The 25,583-nt window shown below is 36.4% G+C and overlaps 1 protein-coding gene across 1 annotated transcript in view; it reads left to right on the top strand.

The window, feature by feature from the left end:
• The window catches only part of LOC113098691 (BMP/retinoic acid-inducible neural-specific protein 3-like), a 47,856-nt gene extending 23,544 nt beyond the window's left edge, over positions 1-24,312 (top strand). Inside the window, exons 2-6 of the mRNA XM_026263721.1 lie at positions 2,953-3,273; positions 11,939-12,129; positions 13,180-13,361; positions 20,163-20,268; positions 23,915-24,312. Coding sequence (XP_026119506.1) covers positions 3,002-3,273; positions 11,939-12,129; positions 13,180-13,361; positions 20,163-20,268; positions 23,915-24,183 — 1,020 coding nt within the window. The 5' untranslated portion in view covers positions 2,953-3,001 and the 3' untranslated portion in view covers positions 24,184-24,312. The remainder of the gene's footprint in view (positions 1-2,952; positions 3,274-11,938; positions 12,130-13,179; positions 13,362-20,162; positions 20,269-23,914) is intronic.
• The last annotated feature ends 1,271 nt before the right edge of the window (positions 24,313-25,583 follow it).

Here is a 25,583-nt window from a genome sequence, read left to right as displayed (position 1 = left end):
AGGTTGTTTGAAAGAATGTGCCTGTTAGTCCACTTTGGATGAAAATGCCAAATCAATATCTACTTTAAACACATTTTACACACGTTATTTTCCTGAATATAACTGCCATACACAACAAAGCAACAGCCTCGGCGAGCCTCCGAGATGCTTCATAAAGTACACTACATTAAAACCACAGAAGCTGCAGGTGCGTTATTCTATGAAAATAATGAAGTGTGATGAACAAGCATAGCAGGTTACCAAAATACTAGCAGGTGCACAGCGTGAGTCATAGGCTCTTTTATAAACAATGTTAAGAACGCTGAAAAATTCAGAGCAATTTTGAGAGCAATTATCTTGATATTCAAGAGCAGCTATCCCAAATTTCCTGGAGATTTGTTGTGTTGCCAATATCTAACAAACAAATAATGTACTCATATACAGCTGGAATCTCCACCTGCCAAATAGAAAGAAAGAAAAAATGATCAAGACAGTATTAAAGTTGGCTAATCGTCATTGTGATGGGTGGATGGATGTGTTCTTAAATAAAAGACACAGATTTGTTAGAACATGAGGATGAGTACATTTTCATTTTGGGGTGATCTGTTTATAAGGACAAAATATGAATTAAAATTAGAGCCTCCTTGACCAATTCACTGTTCTCAGGGCCCCTCATAATCACAAAAAGCTGTGGTATCAGCATGTCTTTCTAGGCAGTTCCTAATACCACTACATAATCATTATTTGATCAATTAGATCTAAAGCCTTCAGGTGAACCTTAGGCCCTGCAATGCCGGTTTCCTAAAAAGTGTGCTCTGCAGATCATTTGTATGCAAGTGATGTGGACATGAGATGTGTACTCTGTGTCCCTATATTACCCTATCCTAAATTCTTGATACTCGTAGCTAGTGAGTGGGAAGGGTAAATATAAATACACCTAAATTATGCAAGGTGCGCATGAGAATGCCAGGGCTTAATTCAGTATTTCTTCCATTGTCACCCTGGCATTTCAATGTTTTATGCATTTTATAATTAGGTAGAGGCTCCAGAGGGAATGGAGAGCAATAAGACCGTGTATAGCTGTCTGGGGTGTCACTACTCAGACCCTGGGTTTATTTGAAAGGCAAATTTCAAATGTGAAGCCAGTCAAGGTATTTGAGAATAAAAGGTTGACAATTTCTGTGTCCATCTGCTGTTGCTGCTTAAATGTGACAAACAGCAAGCAATTGGTGTATGTAATGTGACTAGCTGAAAGATGGCTAGTGTCAACAGTGGCAATGACAGCATGTGATGGATGGATGGATGATAGATGACCTCAACTCCAATTTAGTAAACTGACTTTATCAAACAAACCACATTTTCACTTGTATCACCTTCAGTATTTGCACGAAGAGCCTAATTATCAATCACAAATATGTTTTAAAAGTTGCGGTCAAAAATGAGCAAAGCATTCTATGAATTACAAAGGCCTGAACAATTTTTACATGAAACTGTTATTCTAATTTTGACAAATGGCATGGCATTTACCTTTCTCAGGAAGCAGTTAAAACTAGATCTGAGAAAAAATGCATGCCATGATGAATGTGTTCTGTGTGCAAATGTCATTCATCATGTACTGCTCTTATTTGCTTGTACGTTTAATTTAATTTATTAAGGTTTGTCTCTTATATTTGCCTACTTGGTTTAGCATTTGCCATTTTTAACATCTATTTAAAGTAAAATGTGGGCATATTATTAGTATTATTTTATTACAGTATATTGTTCTTCTAATGCATTGTACATTTAAGTGCTAATAAAAATAATTTAAGTGTTAAAAAACTATACATATGTATCTCCTTTAATTAATCAAGGTTATCATAGCATAACCTATTTATTTATTTATTTTATTGACAGTCAACCCTTATATATCTATATATAAAATACTTGTATTTTACCTTACAGAAACAGCAAATGTTGGTCACATACTACAGGACTAAGAAGAAGATAAAAAAAGGCAATGGGATAAATTGTTAGAAAGAACAAAGTAATAAAAATGATTAAATATATAAAACAGACCAAAAAGAGATGCAATAGCACAGAATAAGATATCAAGATGAGGCCATGAGATGATTGCGGAGTATAAAACAAAGGAGATGAGAGGGAAAAAGTGAAGAGTAGAAGAAATATTTTGCTGGAGGAATGGGGATGATTACATTTTGAATATTAAAACTATATGACTGAGTGAGGAAATAAGATGTTCTTTTAGGAAGCAATAGGGGGGAAAAACACGGGGAATCATTTCTGGATGACCTGATGGCTGTTTCTAGTTTAATTAAATGTGCTGAAGAAGGCTATGCTGGGTAAATGGAACTTATTACTGTACATACCATGAGGTCCTAGATATGCTTCAACCCTTTTCTTGCAACACAATTCTTGGATAAACTATAGTATTTTCATGTGTTGTTTTACAAGAAAATACTATTTCAGCCTGTCTACTTCAAAATGTCATGTTACCTTTAATATGTTACTTGCGAATTCTTTGCAATTATTAGTGAAAATCTTTCTATAGCACATTTGTTTTTTTTTTGTTTTTTTTGGTGTACAAATACTACATTTTAACAATGTTAGTACAGTATACAGTAATACTATCCTAAGGTTATTATACTTCTCTAAAACTGATTTTTTTTTTTTTTTTTATCTTTACTTGACATGAAATGAACATTAACTGATATATATAGAAACAGATAATATAAAATAAAATGATTTAAAATATAAATAAAAACCAGTGATACTTAAATAACTCTATTCTTTAGGAAAGATGACAGCTGAAAGCCGTGAATGACTAATCAGAATTGAGTATGCCAGACAGCTGTGTTCGCTATACTTCACTGTGAATACTTTTGATTTGATCCTAAATTAAACACACAAAAGAAAATGTATATGTTAATGCTCATCATCAAAGCCTTACCTTCATCTTCTCTTCTGTGTGTTCAGGTCAAAGGGATTGGCAGAAGAATGCTGGCGCCAGGTGCCCAGGGGCAGGATGGCATTGTGTTGGCAGAGAGCAGCGGGTGTTAGATGGTTCCTCTTGATGCTCCTGTGGCACTGGGCACCTCTGGGCCCACTGAGCTGGTTTCTGGCTTTGGCTGAGCGTCTGGACCAGAAGACCTCACCGTTCTCTTCTATCTCTGGCCGGAGCAGTGGCCAGCTGGACTGGCTCCTGTCTGATAAAGGGCCCTTCCATCGTTGTCCAGAATACACCGAGTTCAAAGAACGCTTCCAACAAGGTTTCTCCACACGCTACAAAATCTACAGGTTTGTGCTGTGATGAATATATTATTAATTGAAAATACTGGATATTCAAAACTGACTTGTAAGCACTTCAACTACTGGTGTACTTATGGTTTCTTGGCTTTCTAGGGCAATAGTGAAGAACATCAGTAGAACAGTTCTGTAGTCTTTTACACTACCATTCAAAAGCTCAAAAGCATCAAAGATTCTTTTGATGTTTTTGAACACTGGAATGTCTTAAGCTCGCCATTTATTTAATAATAAATACAGTAAAAAGTAATATTGTGAAATATTATTATAATTTCAAATATGTGTTTTCTTAAAAATAAGATGCCATTTTATTTCTACAAAGAATTAGTTGCAGGGAAAGTATCTGTGTAAATTGCAGCAGTGCTTAAATCATAAACGTACTCATAATCCAGACAATTTCTGACATGGATTCACATTTTCCACGCATTGTTTTCCATTACTTTGCATGTGGGGTGAGAAAATTATGTAAAACGGTAAAATTGCTCATAGTAATGTTAACTTACAGAATCAATTTGCACTTATTTCCACATATTTTTGTGACCTCTGAACAACAGAAACAAATGAAAAGCTTTAAAAAACTAGAAAAAAAACTTTGTGAATGAAGGGTGTGTGGATTTTGCAGCAACCAGTCGAGCTTTCTGCAGGAAAGTTTGGCCGCAGATTTCGTGCAGACAAACTGACCTTTCATCATTTATGACAGATCATATAAACCACAGTGAGAAGTCCTGACAACAACATAACAGGCGAAAATGAAAAAAATACTTATGTTTCAGTTGTGATGAGGCATGGATCTGTTTAATCTGATGCAGCCCATGATGCATTCAATTGCTCAAAAGTGACGGTAAAGGCATTTTAATTTTACAAAAAAAAAAAAAAAAATATATATATATATGTTATATATGCTTCTTTTGTCCCCCGCTGGTGCATAGCTGACTCTGTCCAACTCTCTCCATTCGCCGAATTCAGAACCCAGCGTGCCTCCTGCAGCTGGGCAGAGAAAGGCCTACAGAACTGTGATGGACTCAGTGAGGGGGAGACAAGCCTCTGCCAGCGTGGTTTGAAAGTCTGTCCAGCAAGCCAAAGTCTGTGTGGGTGTTTGGGTGTAGGCGACTCTTCTGTATGTGCCTCACAGTTCAGAGACAGTGTGTAAACAGCATCTCTGACCTCACACTGCAAAGACGGAACTTCAGCTGGTCACTGCATTCACCTTTTGATATGATAACAGAAAGAGAAACTGGGTTGCACATCACAAGAGGAGAACACCAGCAGGCACTGTACCTTTTACTGCTTTCTTGGGCACAGCTCCCCTCTGGGGGTTAACGTTGCACCAAAGGATCCCCGGCAGAGTGAATTCTATGGTCTTTAGTCATACTGCCAGCTCCGATGGGGATTTTTCAGTTGTGAATGGAGAGATATGTGCACTTGCATTAGTTTTCTTTGTTTCAAGGCTTCAGCAGTTGACATTTACATTCAGAAGTTTTTTTTTTTTTTTATATGGAGGCATCTGTGAACATAATAAAATGAAATACACAATCAAAACAGATTTCTGTTTAAAAGAGATAACTTACACAGATTACACTGCACTCCATGACAGAAAAGTAAAAGTTTTCAGTTACAAATGTCATTGTAGAAATTACTCTTAAATGTTTAAATTATGGTAATACTTGACAATTATGTTTGTTAACATTCGTTCATTGATTCTGTATCATGAACAAACAATAAAAATACAGCATCTTAGGTTCATTTCTAAATACACTAATTAATTTTGTATACATAAAAAAAGTTGTATGAATGACTAATAAAGAATATATATATATATATATATATATATATATATATATATATATATATATATATATATATATATATATTAGGGGTGTAACGGTTCACAAAATTCACGGTTCGGTTCGATACGATACACTGATGTCACGGTTCGGTTCGGTTCGGTTCGATACGTTTTAGATACAGCAAAATGTAAAAACATCTCAACTTTTCAGAATGCCGCAAGCGCACCGCGGGTCATGTGACAAGAACCAACCAATCAGCTTCATCCTTTCCCGTAACAACGTTGAGAGCTCAGCCAAGATGAAGGAACAGCTGATCATAGTTGTATATGGATTGCAATTTTGAAATAAATTCAGTAGCAGAGCTACTGCAAGCGATTTTTAGAGCTGCAAATCCATTTATCCTTCGCTGAAATTTCCGCGTCTCATGGAGAGAGCACGTCATTGTTGCTTAGCAAAGACAGACGCCTCAGGAGAAAGACGCGCTTAGCGTTTTCCACGCGTTTTTAGGCACGATATGTGAACGGCCCCTAAGGCGCTCGCTCACTCAGCACGCGCTGAAGGCTCGTTGCAAAATGTCTAATGCATTTAACAGACCAGAAATATAAGATCCTAAAATAACCAACAGGTCTGGTGTTTGGGTTGGATTCCCTGTAAGCTATAGTGTCTAAATGCTGCAGGGATAGTTTGCTGCGTGCATGTTTCTCCTTTTTTTCGTCTTTTCCCAGATAGTACTGACGCATATATCCCTGTCATGTACCCTGTCATGTTGCAGATGCGACATACCGTTGTTTATTTATCCACCACTCTCTTGCCATCACCATTATAGCTTAAAGGGAATCCAAAGTGCACCCAAACACCAGACCTGTTGGTTATTGGAGGATCTTCTCATTTCTAGTCTGTTAAACGCATTGGCTATTTTGCAACGAGCCTTCAGCGTTTACTGAGTGAGCGAGCGCCTGCTGAGTAGCCTAACATAAACATATAAGATGGTGTTTTTTTCTTATTCGGGAGTGTCAGGGGCGTTGCCTGTTACGTTGTTTGGGTTATTGGGCTACCTTGTTGAACGCATATCATTATATTTCTTTCTCTCTCTTTTTTTTTTTTTTTTCAAATATAATTAATTACTCCAACGAACCGTTCGGTATACATAATGCGTACCGCGTACCGAACCGAAAGCGTCGTACCGAACGGTTCAATACGAATACGCGTATCGTTACACCCCTAATATATATATCAATTTAGCTACTGAATGATGTTAAGTTCATATTGCATGTTATCTAATGTTAACAAATTGAACCTATATTGTTCAGTTACCTCATTTATTCTACAAGCATAATTGTCCAGTATGTGGATTGATGAATATTTGGCTTTTCACGTTACATTGTTTCAATAAATTTTCCATAAACTTTTTTTATTAATTGTTTTCATTATTTTATTTATTATATTTTTTAGTTATCATTTATCTATACATTTTCAGCATTATTTATTTATATGTTAAACCTTTTTTAAGAAGGAAACAAAAATTAAATGAACCTTCAAAAAGATATGGAGTCTGGAATAATACAAGAAATATTTATAATTATGGAAGAACCATGGCACACTATCCTACAGTATGTGGAGCCTGGGGATGATGTAGTAGCTCCCATTGGTGCTATTATCTGTAGACCATCATACCATTGGTGCTGCACAAGGTGACGACAGTGACGACCAGCAGGGAGCCGCTCCGTAGAGATTTAGTAACCTGGTAGCAGTTGGTTTCCAAAGACAACGAGTATCTGCAAAAGAAATCAAACACAAAGACCTGTGTAAGCTATAAACAAAATGTAATTTTAATGTTTTCATGGGAAACACATTATGTTATGCAGGTGACACTGGTCCACAATGTAGAATTAATAAGCCAAATGGATGGAAAACTCAGAGATCCTTGTGTGGAATTATAAGGGGGGAAGCCATACAGGGGCTTGAAAAGAATCGCTTTTGTGTTCTGTTGACTTGATGCAATTTACCACTTCAATCACTCACCAAAGGATATTTCATAAGCATTTGATAAGCATTGTCTGATCTTCCATAGATCGAGTCAAATTTCACTCTTTATGTTGATGTTTGCCAGTGCAAAGTTTTTTGCTGAGCAGTTTCATTTAGTTTTTGCTTTGTGTAGTTCTGTTTTTTGCTGAAAGCATGATTTTGTCATTTCTTATTTGCTTAACTTTGGCAACTAATCCTTCTTTAAAAATCTATAGTTAAAGCTGCTTTCACAATACAATGCAGCCCCTGGTGGGATGGTCTCCTAAGCTTATTTTCTTGATGAAAAAAATAAATAAGAATCAGCATGTGCCAATGTTTTAGTTCACTAAGCAGGAGCCTTTCAAGTTTTGCATGAAACAGAGGGGTATAAAGAGAAATATAAAAAAGAGAGAGCAAAGACAGAATGGGACATTCAGACAGATTGTGACATTTTAAGCTTTTGGCTGAATAGGTGAACAAACTGTTCAGAGTGACTCAATCACCATCTGTTGAAAACGTGGCATCTTTTCATTTCAGGTTTATTTTCGGAAGACAAAAATAATTGAGACAGGCTTTGGATATACTTGTGTAAATCCTGTTTCTGATTTGTTTTATGTCAATAAATCTATCACCAAGTATAAATGCATACCTATTGTAGCCTACTTTAAGACAATATTCTAAAATAGACTGTATATTAGTTGACATTATTTCTGTGAGCTATAATTATAATTATCCTCAAATTGGTTCCACATTCCACAGAACACTGAAAAAGTGAAAACTTACCTGACCCTAAATTACTTTCACTTGTGTGTGTAATCTAGTTGTAGCCAGATTGATTAATTCATATTATTAAATAATATTTCTGATTTAAATAAAACTGGTTAATTGAGATTATAAAACAAGAAACATATTTTAGATGACCTGACAAAACATTTTACAAGAAGAAAAAAAAAAACAGCAGCAATGCAATTTGAAGTGAACAAGAGTGGAAGACTGGACATTTCTGTAAAGGGTTCAGTAAATGTCTCAGTGTCTGCAGTTGAGAAGGGAGGTAATATATCATACTTACAGTACTTTAGTTGACAAGAAGTTCCTGTTTTATTTTATAAATACAAAAGTCCAGATGCACCGGGAACAAATATTTCTCAGAAGCTCTGAGAGCCTGATAGTCTGTCACTCCAATCACATTCATGTCAGTTCTGATCTGATTTCATACTGAGGTAAAGTTTGAAGGTCATTAGAGTGAACATGATGTCCATGGAATTGAATGTCCGGCCACTGCAGGCAAAGAAGTACACACATCTTAAAGGGATACAGCCTTACAAATCACTGAAATATTCTGTGAGGAACACAAAAATGGTTCTTCTGCTGCACTGCTGCAAAAACACCCTTTGGAATCTTTTCAGAAATAAATTAACCGAGAAATACTAATTATGTCACTGACTCACCAATGTTGTTTTAAACCAATATGACTTTCTTTGTTCCATGGAGAAAAAGATGAATCTTTAGTGTAATATCCGGGCAACCCTTCCACAAAATGAAAGTGAATGAGGATTATGGCTATACATTTCTTTTATTTCGAAGACTATAATAAAAGTGATCCATACTGCTCTACAGTATATCCCACTACAGTCTTCTGCGGTCATTAGATAGCTTTGTGTGAGTAACAGGCGATTTAAGTTGTTATTCACTGAAAATCTTGACACTGGCTTGTTCATAATCATTAACTAATCAGTTATTTGAAAACTGAATCAATCATCTGATCCCACTGAAGAACTATCAGTGAGTAACAACTAAAATGTCAGTCTGTTCCTCACAAAAAGCAATTGTACAACTTGACACAAGTTGGAATATAAAGCATGAGCCTCATGAGCTATGTCAAATGATGCTTTTCCCCCACTTTTATCAACTGGAAAACAATCATGAGGATATTATCAGGATAAACTCCACAATCCACAAGGAAAACATCTGGAAAAAGTTTTGGAACAACATGAAGATAAGCAAAAGTTATGACAATTTCCATTTTAGAGTGAACCATCCAACATAATTTCATGGCAATTCAAACTATTTTACATTTTGGTGTTTTAATTTTGTCAACTCATTCATTCATTTTCATATGATCTGTTTATGCCTCACTGAGGGTTTAGAGGTGGATCGTCATGCTTAGTTTTTTAACAATCATTCATTTTCATACTAATTCATATGATTTTGCCACCAATGCACCAAAACAAAATTGGTTACTCAAGATCTGTTCGGAACCTAAAGGCACCAAACTAGAAAAATTGAATTAGAGCATTTAGCACGATGGCTCCTGGTGAGTAATCAAGATTCAAGCTAATTTCAGTGTAAATCAGAGCATCTGCCACTTGACTCTGGAAAAAATTAATAAATAAAATAAATAATAAAAATAAGCCATTGGTGCACAACACAATACTTCATCCCATTAAGATCAATTTATAACAAAAAGGGATAAAAATGATTTTAAAACATCACACTAATGGCTACTTGACAAGTGATGTGTATTTTGTTCTAGAAAATAATTTAAAGTTCTCCTGGAAGAAATGTTTAACTGTCTCAAATTAGCTAAGGAGGGTTGTGAAGCACCTATTACTGTGCTGAGCACAAACACGGCTGCAGAATGCACCGCCAGCACAGGTTCACAGGGGAAAAGAAAGAGACACTAATTGCTATTCAAATTTCCCCTCCTTCATTCAACAAACTCTGCATAGCACTAACCACCATCCACAAGGAATTCTAAAGTAGTAGCAATGACTTTGATATTCAGTCCACCATTGAGCAGAGGACAGAGCATTCATTATATGCATCGGATGAAGGTGTATGTCTGTTTTAATGAGTGAAAAGTTTGAGAGGTGAAGATCTATTTTCATAGAGCGAACCCGCCGTCCTCTGCTTGATTGGCAGGCTAATACAAACGGGCCAGAAGACCCAGTTTCAATCCAGCAGAGCGAGGTGTTGCAGATCAGCAGTTTTCTCTTTCGTGCATGTGTGTGTGTGTGTGTGTGTGTGTGTGTGTGTGTGTGTGTGTGCTGCACAGATGCAGCATGCAAGTTAAAACTCGATGCAGAAACCAGCTGAAAAGATTAAAGTTGCCGCTTACAATTGGCTGGCAGGTATGACAGAGACAACAAATACAAGAAGTTAAGTCGATACCCAGGTGCGGTGGCCCCCTAGTAAGGGAGTATTAAAAAGTTGAGCATTTTGGGTGATGGTGTCCCACTCCACAGCAGAGTTCCAGGTGCTATCATCTGGTGCTAAAGCCCTTTAATTAAGATCATCTATCACCATTAGCTTATGGTCGGACAGCAACTGCTTTCGTTAATTAACTCTTAGAGATTCTCACGAACCATATTAAGCCCAGTAGGCGATTCCTTTGGGTAGCATCTTCACAGAAGCACAAGCTTTGTTCTATGAACATACACGTACTGTAACCCCAGGAAAACATTGGGATTGTTATTGGTTTTATGCAACGCATATTCAGAAGATACAGAGAGTATTTTGAAAGATGTATGTGCAGAAATGATGTCAGAGTTAGAAATGCTGTCAAAAGTTGCATCATGTAAACTCTGTTGTGTTTATGGACCAGAATCGCATTCACCCGCATTACGATGACATGCATCAATATTCAGCACCATGCTAAATTTACGCATGCTTAGCCTTATTTTCTGCTATCAGCATTTTCTTTTGCTCTTGTGCCTTACGCATGCTTTATCCATCTGTCTTTACTCAGTACAACTTATAACATCCAAGAGAAAGATATCACCATCAAATCAGAAGAAGAAAAAAAGAGTAGGAGAAAAGATCACCCCTCTCCTAAAATGAGTTGTAGCTAATCACCTTCTCAGTGGAAGACTAAGCCATTTGACTTTCAACTGTGATCAGCTGTGGTCATTTTGATTGGCTCAACATGAAAAGTTCTTTCCTGGAGCATTTCAATCCTTAGTTGTGCAACTGAATTATTTAACCTCAACACAAAACAATATGTCTGACAATAATCCAATAAAGCTCACTATTCCAATAACAAATTCCTACAGTAAAGCATGGAAGTGGTAATACCCTGTTATGGGGTGTTTCTCTGCGGCAGGGACTGGAGCACTTGTCGTGACAGAAGTGAAAATGGATGGGGCGAAATATCATAAAATTCTTGGAAAATCTGCTGTGGTCTGCCAAAAAGTTTTTTGAGGGGAAGAAGGTTTACCCTCCAACATGACAATGACCCAAAGCACAGAGCAAAACTGACCACACAGTGGTTAGAGGAGAAAAGGGTGAATGTCATTGCATGGCCCAGTCAGAGCCCAGACTTAAAGCCCATTGAAAACCTATGGAATCATTTGAAGACTGCAGTCCACAAACCCTCACCATCAAATTTAACTGAACTTGAGCAGTTCTGCAAAGAAGAGTGGGCAAATATTGCAAAGTCTAGATGTGCAAAGTTAGTAGAAACAGACAGATCCCAACAGACTAAATATGGTAATTAAAGAAAAAGTGGTTCAACAAAATACTGACAAGGGGGTAATCCTTTTTCAAACTCATTGATTCTGTTTATTTATTTATTTTTTTATTTTTTTTTTATTTTTTTATTTTTTGGACATGTTGGTGTTATATATTTCACTTGGATGTTATAAGTTGCACTGAATAATTACAGATGGGTAAAAAAAAACTATGACTTTATTTATTTATTTATTTAAATTATTTAATATGGACATAGCAGTAACATTGGATAGACCAGATGCATTGTTTAAAGTGTTGTGCTAATTTTCAACACCTGTCCACTTTTCTATACCCACTGTAATGGTACTAAAATCCACTATTGCATTAAAGCACTGAACTGTTTTTGTTTTGTCTCGCAGGGAGTTTAGTCACTGGAAAGTGAACAGCTTGGTGACAGAGAAAAGAGACTTCTTCAAAGCCCCACTGCCTTTGGCGCCCGAGTTTTTACGCAACCTCAGGCTTCTGGGAAGAAGGCCGAGCCTTCAGCAGATTCATGAAAATCTGATCAAGAAATATGGCACTCATTTCTTGGTATCAGCCACATTGGGAGGTAAGTCAGAATTTAATGATATCTATGCTAATGGTGAAGAGACTTTGGTAACATATTCTGTAAAACTTTTATGTAGTTTATATATAGTTTCACTAATACAGGTTAATGGATCATCTATTTTTGGTTCAAAATATTTCATCAACCCCCAATATACAATTCATTTAATTGTCTTATAAGAAATGTTGTACTTCATTATATTTTCATTTCCATAAAAATTGTGAGCACAGTAATATAATGAATTAATGTATTATAATGCCTATGTAAAAGTTGCACATTTAAAGAATCTTAAAACACAGTATTGCATATTGTGTCTTAAATCGTGTTTTAATGCATTTTACTCTTTAAATGTATAATCATGACTTTTTATGTAATATAATATCCGCAATTTATATGAACATATTGAGATATACTAAAAGTCATGATAACATATTAAGAATTCTGTGCATTATAGGCTTCAGAAAAAGTTTCCAGAATTACCAACAAAATAAAAATAGAAAATAAAAATGCATAGCTATATTACGATCCATACACTGAGTCTCACATCCTTTTCCCTCTCTGGCACCCACATAATAAGTATGGCAGCCCGTCCCAGTGGTGGATTCAAACCTTTCAATGTGTCTCTAGCAGAATGTTGCATGTTACCAACACTAATTATGATGTCATTTATTGGTGGATGTATAAAGTGAAACTGCAGAACTTCCAAGACAGGGAGACGAATGAAGTGGTAAAGCTACAATGAACGCTGGTAATTAACGACTCAAAGCAAAGGAAATGGGGGAACCGTGCTGTTGCATGCATACTAATCAGACTGAAACGAACAACACCATTCAGGCTCCACACTTACGAGTACAGAAGATGCTCCTTAACCCAGACAAGAATATTTATCCGAATTTCAGGCTTATACTCTGATCGAAGATAGCATTTACTATTAAAAAAAAAAACTAAAGATCTTCAGAATAAACTCACTGTCATTTTGCTGAACATTGTCTTCGGAATGTGATGACTTTATATCTTTTATCTCATGGTTTTGTTCTTTGCTTCCTTCCTAAGGAGAGGAGTCACTCACGATCTTCTTGGACAAACAGAAGCTGAGCAAAAAGTCAGAGGGCAATGGGAATAGCTCCGTGGTCTCCCTGGAAATCTTGCACCAGTTGGCGGCGTCATACTTCACAGATAGAGAGAGCACCCTGCGAAGACTCCACCACCTGCAGATCGCTACATCTGCTATTAAGGTAACAGATGACACAGCTTCTTCCTGTTTGATCCAACCTAGACTCATTTGAGAAAAAAAAGTGTGTTTGTGGACACAATTCTGCAAAATGATATGTTGTTTCTTCTTGCTAAAATGTTCAGTTGGTGGCACTGAAAGCACGTTGGATCTTTCATTTGATTTTACTTTGATATATAAATCTGTTTCTTTTTTTAAGTTTTCCAGATATCTGTTTATTTTCTCTATCCACGCTGATTACTGTTTCTCAATGTGATTTGTACGTACACTTACTGTTCTAGGCATTTGAGATGTTTGATTGTTGCCATGGTAAATCTTCAGCGATTAAGGTCGCAATGCCATTTACATGATGTGTCAAGTGGCTCTCGGTCTAACTCACAGCTGCTGAGTGGGAGTAGAAATGCTGCTTACTGCAACATCATGATTCCTTCAGAGGGAGCTCTGCATAAAATCATGCTGCTGAACCGAGACAAATATCATTGACTTTTAAATCAAGATATGCACCAGCTTGCATACAATTACAGTTTTATTTAAGAAATATTTATTTTGGGTAGGAGTTTTTTTCTCTAACTCTCTCAAACCATATTTCCCACTTGCTAAAAGATGATGATACATTTTATATTCATGTACAACCTTTTTTTATACTATTTAAAGACTGCTTCACATCGTAAGCTAATCACATAAATTTCTTCAATCAATCAATCAATCCAAAGCACAATAATCAATGTCACAAAAGCTGATTATGCAATATTTCTGATGCACTATGTGATCGCACCAATACTGGCTAGTCAAAAGGAAGTATGCCATTTATAAGCTCTGTCAAACACTGTCAAAGCCAAACTTTCTACAAACTGCACTCATTCCTGTGAAAAAAGTTTCAGCCTAAAAAAAAAGTGTGTGAAATGAAAGCAAAATGGCATAGGAACTGGAACCGTGGCTCTGTTGGAAGATAATGACTTTCTCTTTGGGCTGCGATGTGCTTTTCATTAGCCTGAGCTTTTCCTACACAATATCAATGGAGAAGTTCAATTTAAAACGTACGATTTCATTTCAATTTGACCATGGACATAGAGAGGCATCTGCATTTATATGCAGCAAATACACACTTGATGTGAAGCTCTTCGGATCGGGATTACAAAATACATCACGTTATGCAAATTAGCATAGATGTACCATTTTGTAAACATGTTATAAAATATCCTGCTTGAGAAAAGTGTCCATGGCAACTACAAAGGGCAGTTTGTGACAGACAGACCTCGTCAAATCATATGAAATGAAATTATTTTGGTGTACACCTCTGAAGTGCTTTCAGAAAGCCCTCTCGCATCGTTTTAAAGAGCGGTCTGTCCTGCCAGGTGTGTTTGTCAGGAGGGAGCTAATTAGACATTGCGGGGCTATAGGGCCCACCTTTGACTGCTTTCTTCCTACACCCTGTGTGCAAATCAGCCTGATGAATTGGGCACTACAGCAGAAGTGGGTTATAGCGGGCTCATCAATAATGCCATAAGGGACGATCAATTACACCCTCTACTCAGAAACGAAGCGCTGAAGCACACCAGGAAGCAGCTTCTGGGGGACATCACTTTGCCTTCATGCAATCAGACACCACTTAAAACCAAAAATAGCCTGAGATCCCAAGGCAGGTTTAGCGGTCATCAGATTTTGCAAGAACAAACAGTCTTGAAATTAGCTGGTCTTCACGGATCAACAAGACTCTGTTGGCTTAACGGTAACATGTACACTGCCTTGGAGATTCAACATCACCATTTCATAAAGTTTACCATATTCAGATCAGATCTACAACTTGACATGAAGGACTCTCGCCCCTCTCTGTAATATATCCATTTGTCATAATGACATACTATTAACAGTCACCTCTGTGTAGGACACAGATCTCAGAGTTACAGCCAAAGCAATGGCAGAGTACATGAGAAGCATATAATTGTAAAGACCATGTTAAAAAACTGGGTACATGTCATTAAAGGTGACACTTCTTTGAACATGTAAGGATGTCTCACTTGTCCAAAGGGTATTTGAGTGAAAATCACAGAGACTATGACATAACACAGAAGAAACGAGTCACACTTGGTTCTGTCAATCTTTCTAACGTGTGTGTTCTTCCACCAATGCAGAAGGAACTAAAATACTCTGACAGTGTTCCTTGTACAACTATTCAGCAATACCACAATGGTGAACACTAAATCTACAGCTTTAAATAAATGTAGAGACCAATGTAAACAAAACAAAAATTATAATTATAATAATGTGTTATGCACAGTGCAACCAATCGGATTCCAGAACAAATGTCTCTTATGAGCAAGAATCTTTTTTTTTTTTTTTTTTTAAATGCATAAATCAATCTACAATGATTTCTATACGATTGACTATTATGAGTAATTTTTTAATATTGAATTAAAACATGCAATGTGCCCACCATTACCAAACAAATGACTCTTGTGAGCAAGTTCTCATTAGTTAATCAAAAACATACATTGTGACCGATTTACTTTGATTGCCAAACAAACAATTCTCATGAACGGTTTCTTTATATCATTTTTTTTTTAAAGTAAATAGAAAACATACAACACAGCCAGTTCACTACAATTACCAAACAAATAACTTTTATGAGATTTTTTGTCTCTCTTAATATTATTACTATTACTATTATTAACAAACAATTGACTCTTACTGCCAATTCTTAATGAAGCAAAAATAGACAGTGTGACCATTTACTACAATTATTAAACAGTCTTCTTCACTTCTTTTTAGTGAAAATCTAAAACATATAGTTGATGTCAGTTGTTGGATTGATTTTACAAGATTAATTTGGAGTGCCATATAAATGCAGTGGTACCCAATTATAGTGATAATTACAGCATACATAATTAAACAATCATATACAGTACAGTTTTAATCATGATAAAACTAACATGGTATTGACTGCTACTGTACTTTTTTGTAAGAGTGAATCCTATATATTTTTTCTGGCTGAGCGCAGACTGTAAATGAGCACCAGTATTTAAGGATGGGAGCTCAGAACCCTGCACCATTTATGTCAAGAGCCTCCTCGAGATAGCTGGCACTGGTCAAGCGACCTGACTGTGCCGTATAATCAACATCAGCTGTCAAAATCAATGAAGCTCAGAATCGGCACTTAAAATCCTGTCACATGTCATGAACTCTTAAACTGCTTTCAGAGCGCATCTGCAGTCTTTAGCCAACTGTGCCTTCCACAGCGGAGGCAGAGGCAATTTTGACAAATGAGACAACTTGATACGCGGTCCTCTAGCATCTCAATTGACAAAGAATGGGCTGCATTCTGTGGTCTGTGGGAGTTTTCAAGGCCTGTGGATGATGCGAGACATTACAGAAAAGTAGAGGAAAGAACTGTACCGCAGGCATTCATTTCCTTTGTTAAGCCCTTAAGAAAAGCATGCACAGGACGCAGTGGAAACACAGCTCCAGTAAATATAACAACAACTAAACATGACACTCTCTGAGGAGGCAGGGTGGAAAATGTGGGTTTTTTAGTGTTATCCGGTTATTTTGTCAGGTATGATATAATTCCTTGAATAGGTGTCAATATTAAGCGCTGCTGATAAAACACAGTAGGGGAGGAAAAACAGCAGGGTGACAGGTAGGCTTGGTTTGAGATTTGGTTAGGTTTAGCATAGAATTGCTAGCTGTACTTGTTTATTCATTCATACTGTGTATCCTACATACAGACAAGACACTGTGTATACCATAGTTCTCTCCCTATGTATATGGTTTAGCATAGAATTGCTAGCTGTACTTGTTTATTCATTCATACTGTGTATCCTACATACAGACAAGACACTGTGTATACCATAGTTCTCTCCCTATGTATATGATAGTCTAAGTATATGAAAACTGCAATCACTGCAACAACAGGAGCTGTTCATGCTTCAGAAAAATCATTGGAATGATTTCTTCATGAAGAATGCAGGTTTCGTGAAGACTTTTCTATTGATGACTGTCTGGTTTTATGCATAAACAGTAAAACAGCATGGAGTCCTATTAGGATGAGAGCAATTGAGCTGCAGTAAGCAATCATAAATGACAAATGATCTAATGAGATACTGCAGTGGGACGGGGTTCGGAGGAGGGCATATGTGCGACAGTAGTTCATAAATGAATTATAAAAGCGTGCATATATGTGTATGTATTACGATAAATATTGATGACTCTCCATGTTTCAAATGTTAGTTTACATTATAAAGATTTTTTAGAGTGCCCCTATTATGCCATTTTGAATATTGCCTTTCATTTCATTTCGTAGATGTATGTGAAGGTTAACGATCTGCAAAGATGCCGAAAATGCACATTAAATAATTTTTTTTTTTTTTTTTTTTTTTTTACTGTACCACAGCAGTCCAACCCCAATCTTTTTTTTTGTTTTGTTTTCCCGTCATTTTACAGACTACTGCTACTGAAATCTCTGGAAGTTCCATGCAGGATTCACAAAATGTTTAAAATTATTGTTAACAAAACAATATCCATCCATCCAAACCAACAAACAAACAGGGAAAGAGGGGAGCAACAGGCACATTATCAATAATGAACCATTTGAAAGGGAGACAAAAAAAGAGAGAAAAAAAATTACGTTAATTCCTTTACATATTCATGTAAGTTTGATAAATAATAGATGTATATTTTTTCTATTGATGTTCAAAATACAGAACTATGGAAATGGGCGTATCGTTCCGACATGCGCTGTGCTCATTAGACCAATCACAACAGACTCGGGTATCTGACCAATCAGAGTAGAGTAGGCTCACGGAAAGGAGGGTTATGAGAGACTGAATTTTAGAATGGCACTGGATGAAACATTGGAGAATCGTTGGAAAATTTGATAAAATTAAATGCAAATATTGAGAAAACGAAAGCGTTTTTTGACCCTACATGCATGTCAACCTATTGTAGGAGACTCCCAAAACAATATTAGGAACCTTAAAAATAGCAGAATTAGGGCAATTTAAAGATATTGATATGTTTAAATTCACGTGATCATGAATAGTGACATAAGAAAGAGAGTTAATGTGGAAAGAAAACATGCTGTCATTAATCAATGAGAGTGTTGGGCAAGTTACTAAAATGCAGTGTGCTACTGTCTTCAACGCTGCATATATAAACAGCCTGGCAACATATCAGAAACCCAAAAATAATTATTCATCATAACATCTACAGAAGAATATGTAAAATTCAATAGAGAGAGATTGACAAAACAAAAAAATTAAAAAAAGATAAATAGAAGTTACTCATTTGAGAAAAAAAAGAAAAAACCTTGAAATGACATATCCAAACTAATGATTATGGCGTTATGAGGACATGGTTCCAAATCCTTTGCATTTGGATTAGTGTTGGATTAGCTACAGCATTTCATTTTGAGACAAAGACCTGACAATGATGTGTAAAATCACACATTTTGTGACAACTAGTGTCAAAACAAAGGCGGCACCAAGCTTGCACAAGCGATGGGACAAAACTTTTACAAAAGAACCTTATTTGTACTGGTAAAATATGAAGATATTTCAGAGCATTTACAGGCTTTAAACAGACCATTTTGTGAATGCAAGAAATACATGCTTTTAGTTTGACCGCATTTTTAGAATTGTTATCCATTAAGGACATATTCAGAACACATAGTTATGGAATTCATAGCTAACTTACCTTTTAAACAGAATTAATTCTGCACTATTAGAGTGCACTACCAATGAATTACCAACTAAATCTTGTTTTTTATTGACAAAAGACATCTAGTTATACAGAGTCTATAGTACACATAAAACAATGATAAAGTGTTTGTAGTACTTTCAGTATGAAATAGCTTAGGTTATGGTATAATATTCTGTTACACTCACAAACATTTTCATTAGCTTCATGTTTTTTATTGGACACAATTCAGTAAGCTTTGCTAAAATTTGTGAAGGGCATCAAATTGTAATTTAACCTTTAATAAGGTAATAGCAAGCACCTTTTTCCACGCCATTTGAAACAAAGAATATGTTGTTGTGACTATTTACAACATTTACTGCTTTTGTGAGCAGTCAGGTTTGTGAATGAGTTGTTCTTTTGAACAGGCTCTTTTCAACAAACTGAATAAAACACACACTTTGAAGTGATTAGTGAGTTTAAATTACCCTACTCAAACTCATTCGATAAATCAAACATTATCAAGTCAAACGTTAATGTATTTATCCACCAATCTACAAGTGTGTCATCCCATTAATTAATTGATTATTGATTAGTCAAGACACACTAATTTTACAAATACAGCCATGCAAAAAAAAAAAAGATATAATAATAATAATAATAATAATAATAATAATAATAATAATAATAATAATAATAATAAATAAATAAAAAAAAGTAATGGAACATCAGCCCAGTATCCCAAGTTGCAATTGAAATGCCAGGTCAGACACACATTATTTTAGAATCATAAAAGTCTCTTTATATTTAACACTAGGGTCTGTTAACAAAACTGCACCACTGCACATGGCTCACTGCTCTCTAGATTTGAAATTAATAATGCATTGGGACCTAACACTGGAGTCAATTTACTATTTCTGCGGCGCTCTGCAAAGTGAGCATTTTTGGACAGCTCTGACATGCTGAAATGGGCTTTGGTGACATTTAGATATTGACTCTGGCTTATTGCACAGACGCTCTGCTTTGTTTTAGACAACGGCATATGCTCAGCACTCCACCGCTTCTGAAGAGGAACAAACAGGTGCATGATTTCAACGATGATAAGGCATTAAAATATCTCCTTGTTTCCTAGGTAACGGAGACCAGAACGGGGCCTCTTGGATGCAGTAACTACGACAGCCTGGATTCCGTCAGCTCCGTCTTAGTGCACAGCCCAGAAAATAAAATCCACCTGAAAGGTATGACAGCTGATGTGGTCTTCAGAAGAACAACACTGCACCTTTGTTAGGTCTTACTTGTAACAACTGCACTGGTGATGTACAGTGAGAAGGGTTTTTGTTGTTGTTGTTTTAAGAATGAGCAGATATACCTATAGACTGAGGCAGTTTCAAGTCTTAAACTGGCAGTACAACAAACAAAACAAAAAATGACTGCAGGCATATACAGTATCAGTAAATGTATGATTGATGCTATACTGGATCCTAATTCAGAATAAACTGAAAATAAATTTAATTGGAAATTTATTTAAAAAAACATGATACATAAATACAAACCAGGTGACAATTTACAAGCATTCCCCATTAATTAATACATTAATTACAGTATCATTACAGTATTTATTATTATATTTAACATTAGTTTTATAAAATACAGTTGTTCATTGTTAGTTTGTGTTAGCTCAGGTCTATTAAAAGATACAACTTTTAATAATGTATTTTTTTTTAATTGTTCATATTAAATAAGATTAATAAATGCTTTCAAATTATGTTTCTTTGTTAGTTCATGTAGTTTGCTAACATTAGCAAATGTTCCTTGCTGTTAAATGTTACAGTACCTCAAACCCTAATTGGCATATTTACATGTCAGTAAAACTCCCTGTGGGCGGTTCTTGGCCAGAATTATTTCCAATAAGGACCAAGCCAAAATTCTGACTATAGCAGACCTGTTAGTAGAAACAAATCACTTGCTAATACTCATACTGTCTACACACTTTCAACAAGCAAGTGAAGAGTCATCAGAAGACAGGCATTTAGACTTGCAATTAATTTGCCTCACACTTTTGTGACAGCAGTGTCACCACAAGTCAGAGGTGGTCGGAGCAACAAAAAGAAGAGAGAAAATAACAGGACTGAAAGGAGCAAAAGGGGAGGTTTAAAGCCTCTAGCCGCTGCTAATTATACATGTGGCCTGTGCCAATTTCCACTGCCTTCTCGACATTGACATTTAAATTGTCACCCCACTTAATACTGCCATCTCCTGAAGCAAGTTCCCTGCTGCCCAGATTCGTGTAACTACTTTAATGAGCTAGCCACAGGGTTCTGCACCACAGCTTATCTTTTGCTGAGTAATTGGGGAAGGAAATGTAGGGGGGGACAGTTGGAGAGAGAGGGATTTGGCCTACATTTGTGTATGTTTGCATCAGCTCTCTTTCTTTCTCTTATTTGGGCTTCCCTGGATATTTTCAATCATAGTGCCATGCCCTTTTAGAGCACAGAATGTAGCCCCTTTAAAATTAGAAAATAAAGCCATCAATACCATAGAGGACTGACATAATCCACAGGAAAATTTCACATTCCTCTCATTCGGTTTAAAAAGAGAAAGTCTGTGGAGGAGGGGGCACAAGAGCAGCTATTTAGCTGTCTCCGGTGTGAAAGCCATCCAAGTCAGTCTCTTTTGTGAGACTCCCCACACTGTTGGCTCTCTACCCAGCAGAAGCCAGAGCTTAAGACGAAGACTGCATCTAATTACGTCTCTTGTTTTTTCACAATCCGATGAATAAATACAGGGGAACACATCATAAATATTCACACTGGGAAGGGAATTCAAAAAGGCTGTATATTGAGGCAAAAGGCATTGATTCTTTCTTGAAGGATGTCAGACCTGGTAAAGCTGCGAAGAGCGTTTTCTCAGATAATATAATTAGCAGGTGTTCAACACCCACTGAATCTTTTACTTGGTAGAATGACTGATGAATTCATGCATTTAGCACTGAATGCTTTCATTAGTAATTCATAGGTGAGTATTGATGGGGAGGCCTTAGGAGATCACATCTAAAAAATTAACACTTTATACATGCTATTATAAAGGTTAGTTGGTAGCTTTATTAGAAATTGCACACATTATCATTAAAAAAATAGTTTTGATGTAAGATGATAGAAATGTTTCTTAAGCACTCTATCTGCATATTAAAATAACATTAGCAGCATCATGTGACACTGAAGACTGGAGTAATGGCTGCTGAAAATTAAGCTTTACCATCACATAAATACATCATATGTTTATATTAAAATGTAAAACAGCTATTTTAAATTGTAATACTAATTTACAATATTACTGTTTTTATTGTATTTTTATCAAATAAATGCTGCCTTAGTGAGCAGTAGAGTCTTCTTTCAAAAACAAGGTGGATATGACATCAATATTTATTTTTTAATGGCAAATGCTAAATTATGAAATTACAAAATAGGACTGTTATTCTGGTAAATTCACCTGCCATTGGCAAGTGTAACAAACAATAAAACATTTTCACCCCATTTACAACTGTTCCATCTTGTTACCGCTTTTTTCCTATTGCTCAAATAATCAATAATTTGTTTCACGGGCAAATGTCAATTCTTCCATTGCCTGCTATCAAAATATCTAATCAGTCAGGAGAATTCCACAACAGCCGTATTGATTCCCTGTCTGCAGTGTGCCTGCAGTCCATGACAGAGGTTTACGGCCGAATGACCTTGCCACGGAGATTGTTGGTCTTTATACATCCCATTACCCCATTACTGTGCTGACATAGCATACCTCACCGTCCCAAATAGGACTCCCATCACTGATGCTGTTAGAGCAGTCAGGCTGCCTGCCTCTCTGACCCACTTTAAATGCTGTCTGTTCCCCAAGTCAGCCTGGCCTGTATAACTGAGCCAAATCAGGGCTGTGAAATCATAGTAATCTGTCTTGATTGCAGCACTGTTTTGAAGAGGTTTTGTAAATATTTGAGAGATATATAATAAACTGAATGTGACAATGCCCGCATACAGTATAATGTTCACAACCAGTCTAGACATCAGTTTCGCCTTAAAGTCAAGTCTTAATTAAAATGCACTTGAAATTACACTGCAAGTTGAACTTTGAAATGGTGATCTGTGAGGGAATCTGTTATTAGATTGCTTAAAATAAAGATGCACCCCCGTGTACCTTTGACCCTCATGACTCCTGAAGTAGACCTGCCGGCTAATGGTCCAAAAATCACTTATTACAATTAGGTTACTATTAATGACAGTTCAACAAAAGTTAGCTGTAATAAATAAAACTACATAAATAATATACATCTTCTGTATATCTATATCTACAGATTCATAGCTGGTAAAAATAGATAGAGAGAGAGAGTGAAACAGGAGAAGGAGGCTTGTTGATAGTGTGAGGTAAAGTGAAAAATATTGAATGGAACTGGAAAATGTCATTTTAACATGCAAAAAGGCCACTTTCTCTTGCCATTTCAAAGCTCCATCTCATGCCACTGCATTACGGTATTGTTCTAAATGGAGACTTAAAATAGAAAACATATTACTTTAGAGAGTTAAGTGGGTAGAGACAGAAGGAGTACGGAGAGAGGAGAGGATAGCCAGAGGACAGATAATGTGTGGGTTCATATTGGTGTCATATGACTCAGGAATTGATTTTTTTCAAGCATCCATACAGGAATGCCAGCCTTATCAGTGATTTGAGATGCTGGCCAAACATATGAAACTTCAGAACATTTAAACATCATTCTGAACTTGTTTACCAACCCAGCAGAAGAAAAACAATTCTATGTAGCTTAGAAAATCTCTTATCTGGTCTTGGAGTCAAATTTCAGTAAACAGATTTTTCTCTCTCTTCCCACACGCACAGGTCTACAGGATGTGCTTCCTGAGTTCCTGCAGAATCGTTTTGTGGAGGCGGCCCTCAGTTACGTGGCGTGTAATTCAGAGGGCGAGCTGCTGTGCCGCAACAATGACTGCTGGTGCCGCTGCTCGGCAAAGTTCCCTGATTGTAACTGCCCCTTCGCAGACATCAAAGCCATGGAGGAGAGTCTGCGTAAGAGCAAAGAGTCCTGGATCAACCTTAACAATGACTTTATGGACTCAGGTAGGTTAATCCAATGGCCACAAAAGTGTTAAAGTCTGCGGTATAATCTCTGGGGTTATGAGACCTTTCCACACACTGGATTAAATGGGAGAGTGGAACTTCTGCAGTTTAAAATGACAGGTAAATCTCACGGTGACAAATGATTCATATACCATCATATTCCCTCAGCAACTCTTTCTTGCACGGTTCTTGTGGTCACTTCAGTGTAAACAGATCCACTTTGTTCATATATATATATATATATATATATATATATATATATACTACGAAAAGCACATCAGAACTGAAAAGGCAATGACCTAGCTTTGATGTCTGTGCCACAGCTCCAGCAAAGTGTATTTTAATTACACAAACATTGATAATGCAAAGGATAATGCAGTAGAAATAGGCAGTTTTGGTTAAGGACCTGTACTGCAAACACAAGAGCTGTAGGTGCAATCCCAGGTGTCCAAGGAAATGCGAGCGTCAATGAGAAAACAATCCCACTCTTATTACACAATATTACCATTGTGCCCACAGGCAAAGCACTTAACCCCAAGGTGCACCTAGGGGATTGTCTCTGCAATTAGTGTTTTATATGAAAAACATCTCAAATGTTAAGTTCAAGAAAAACAACAACAACAACCCCTAAAGAGTTAATATATTAAAAAGACAGTGTTATTCATTAACAATATTAATTGCTCAATCATTTAGAAAAACATTCAGTGGGTTCCATTAAAAAAAAATACAAAGCAACAGGAAAAAGGACACTAAAAGCCATTTTTATTATTATTTAGCCATGCAAAGAAAATAATAATAATAATAATAATAATATATTTCCAATAAAAACCTATTTTAAATATACTGCATTACTAAATGAAGCAGCAAGACTGTTATAAACATAAAAATAAGTTTCTTGAGCAACAAAATGATTTGCGAAGGATCATGTAACACTTAGATCGGCATAAGAGACATCTTTCAAAAACATTTTTATAATTTTAGCTTTAAAATGTGCTTTCTAGTTTGTGTTATTAGTCAATTCTTTTCTGAAAACCTGACCTGCAAGGGTCTACAAGTCAATAACAAATGTAGACTGCTTTGATAAATAGGCCCCACATTTGGGGTTTATTTCTAAGTTCTATAAAGTTCACTGACTATGATACATCTGCACCTTGGAATAGAAACCTAAAACAACAGGAGAGAGGGTTTGTCTATTTTATTGCTCTAGTTCCAAGAAAACAAGACTGATAAAATCTTTGGTTTAAAAAACAGTAAGGTGTGTGTGCGAGAGACAGGGGGAGCAAACCCAAGGTAAAGAAAGCAGAAGAGAAAGAAGCATGGAAAGATGGCTCCTCAGGTTTTTCTCCTAGCTGAGCATTTCCACCTTCAAAGAATGATTCAATCAGCAAGATAACCCCTAGCTGGCTCTAAAAGCTTCTCCTGCTCAGTGATG

This window comes from Carassius auratus, unplaced genomic scaffold (assembly GCF_003368295.1).
Source record: "Carassius auratus strain Wakin unplaced genomic scaffold, ASM336829v1 scaf_tig00216614, whole genome shotgun sequence".
NCBI classification, from domain to species: Eukaryota; Metazoa; Chordata; class Actinopteri; order Cypriniformes; family Cyprinidae; genus Carassius; species Carassius auratus.
The sequence above is the reverse complement of the archived record's forward strand: the minus strand, read 5'-3'. Positions and strand labels throughout refer to the sequence as shown.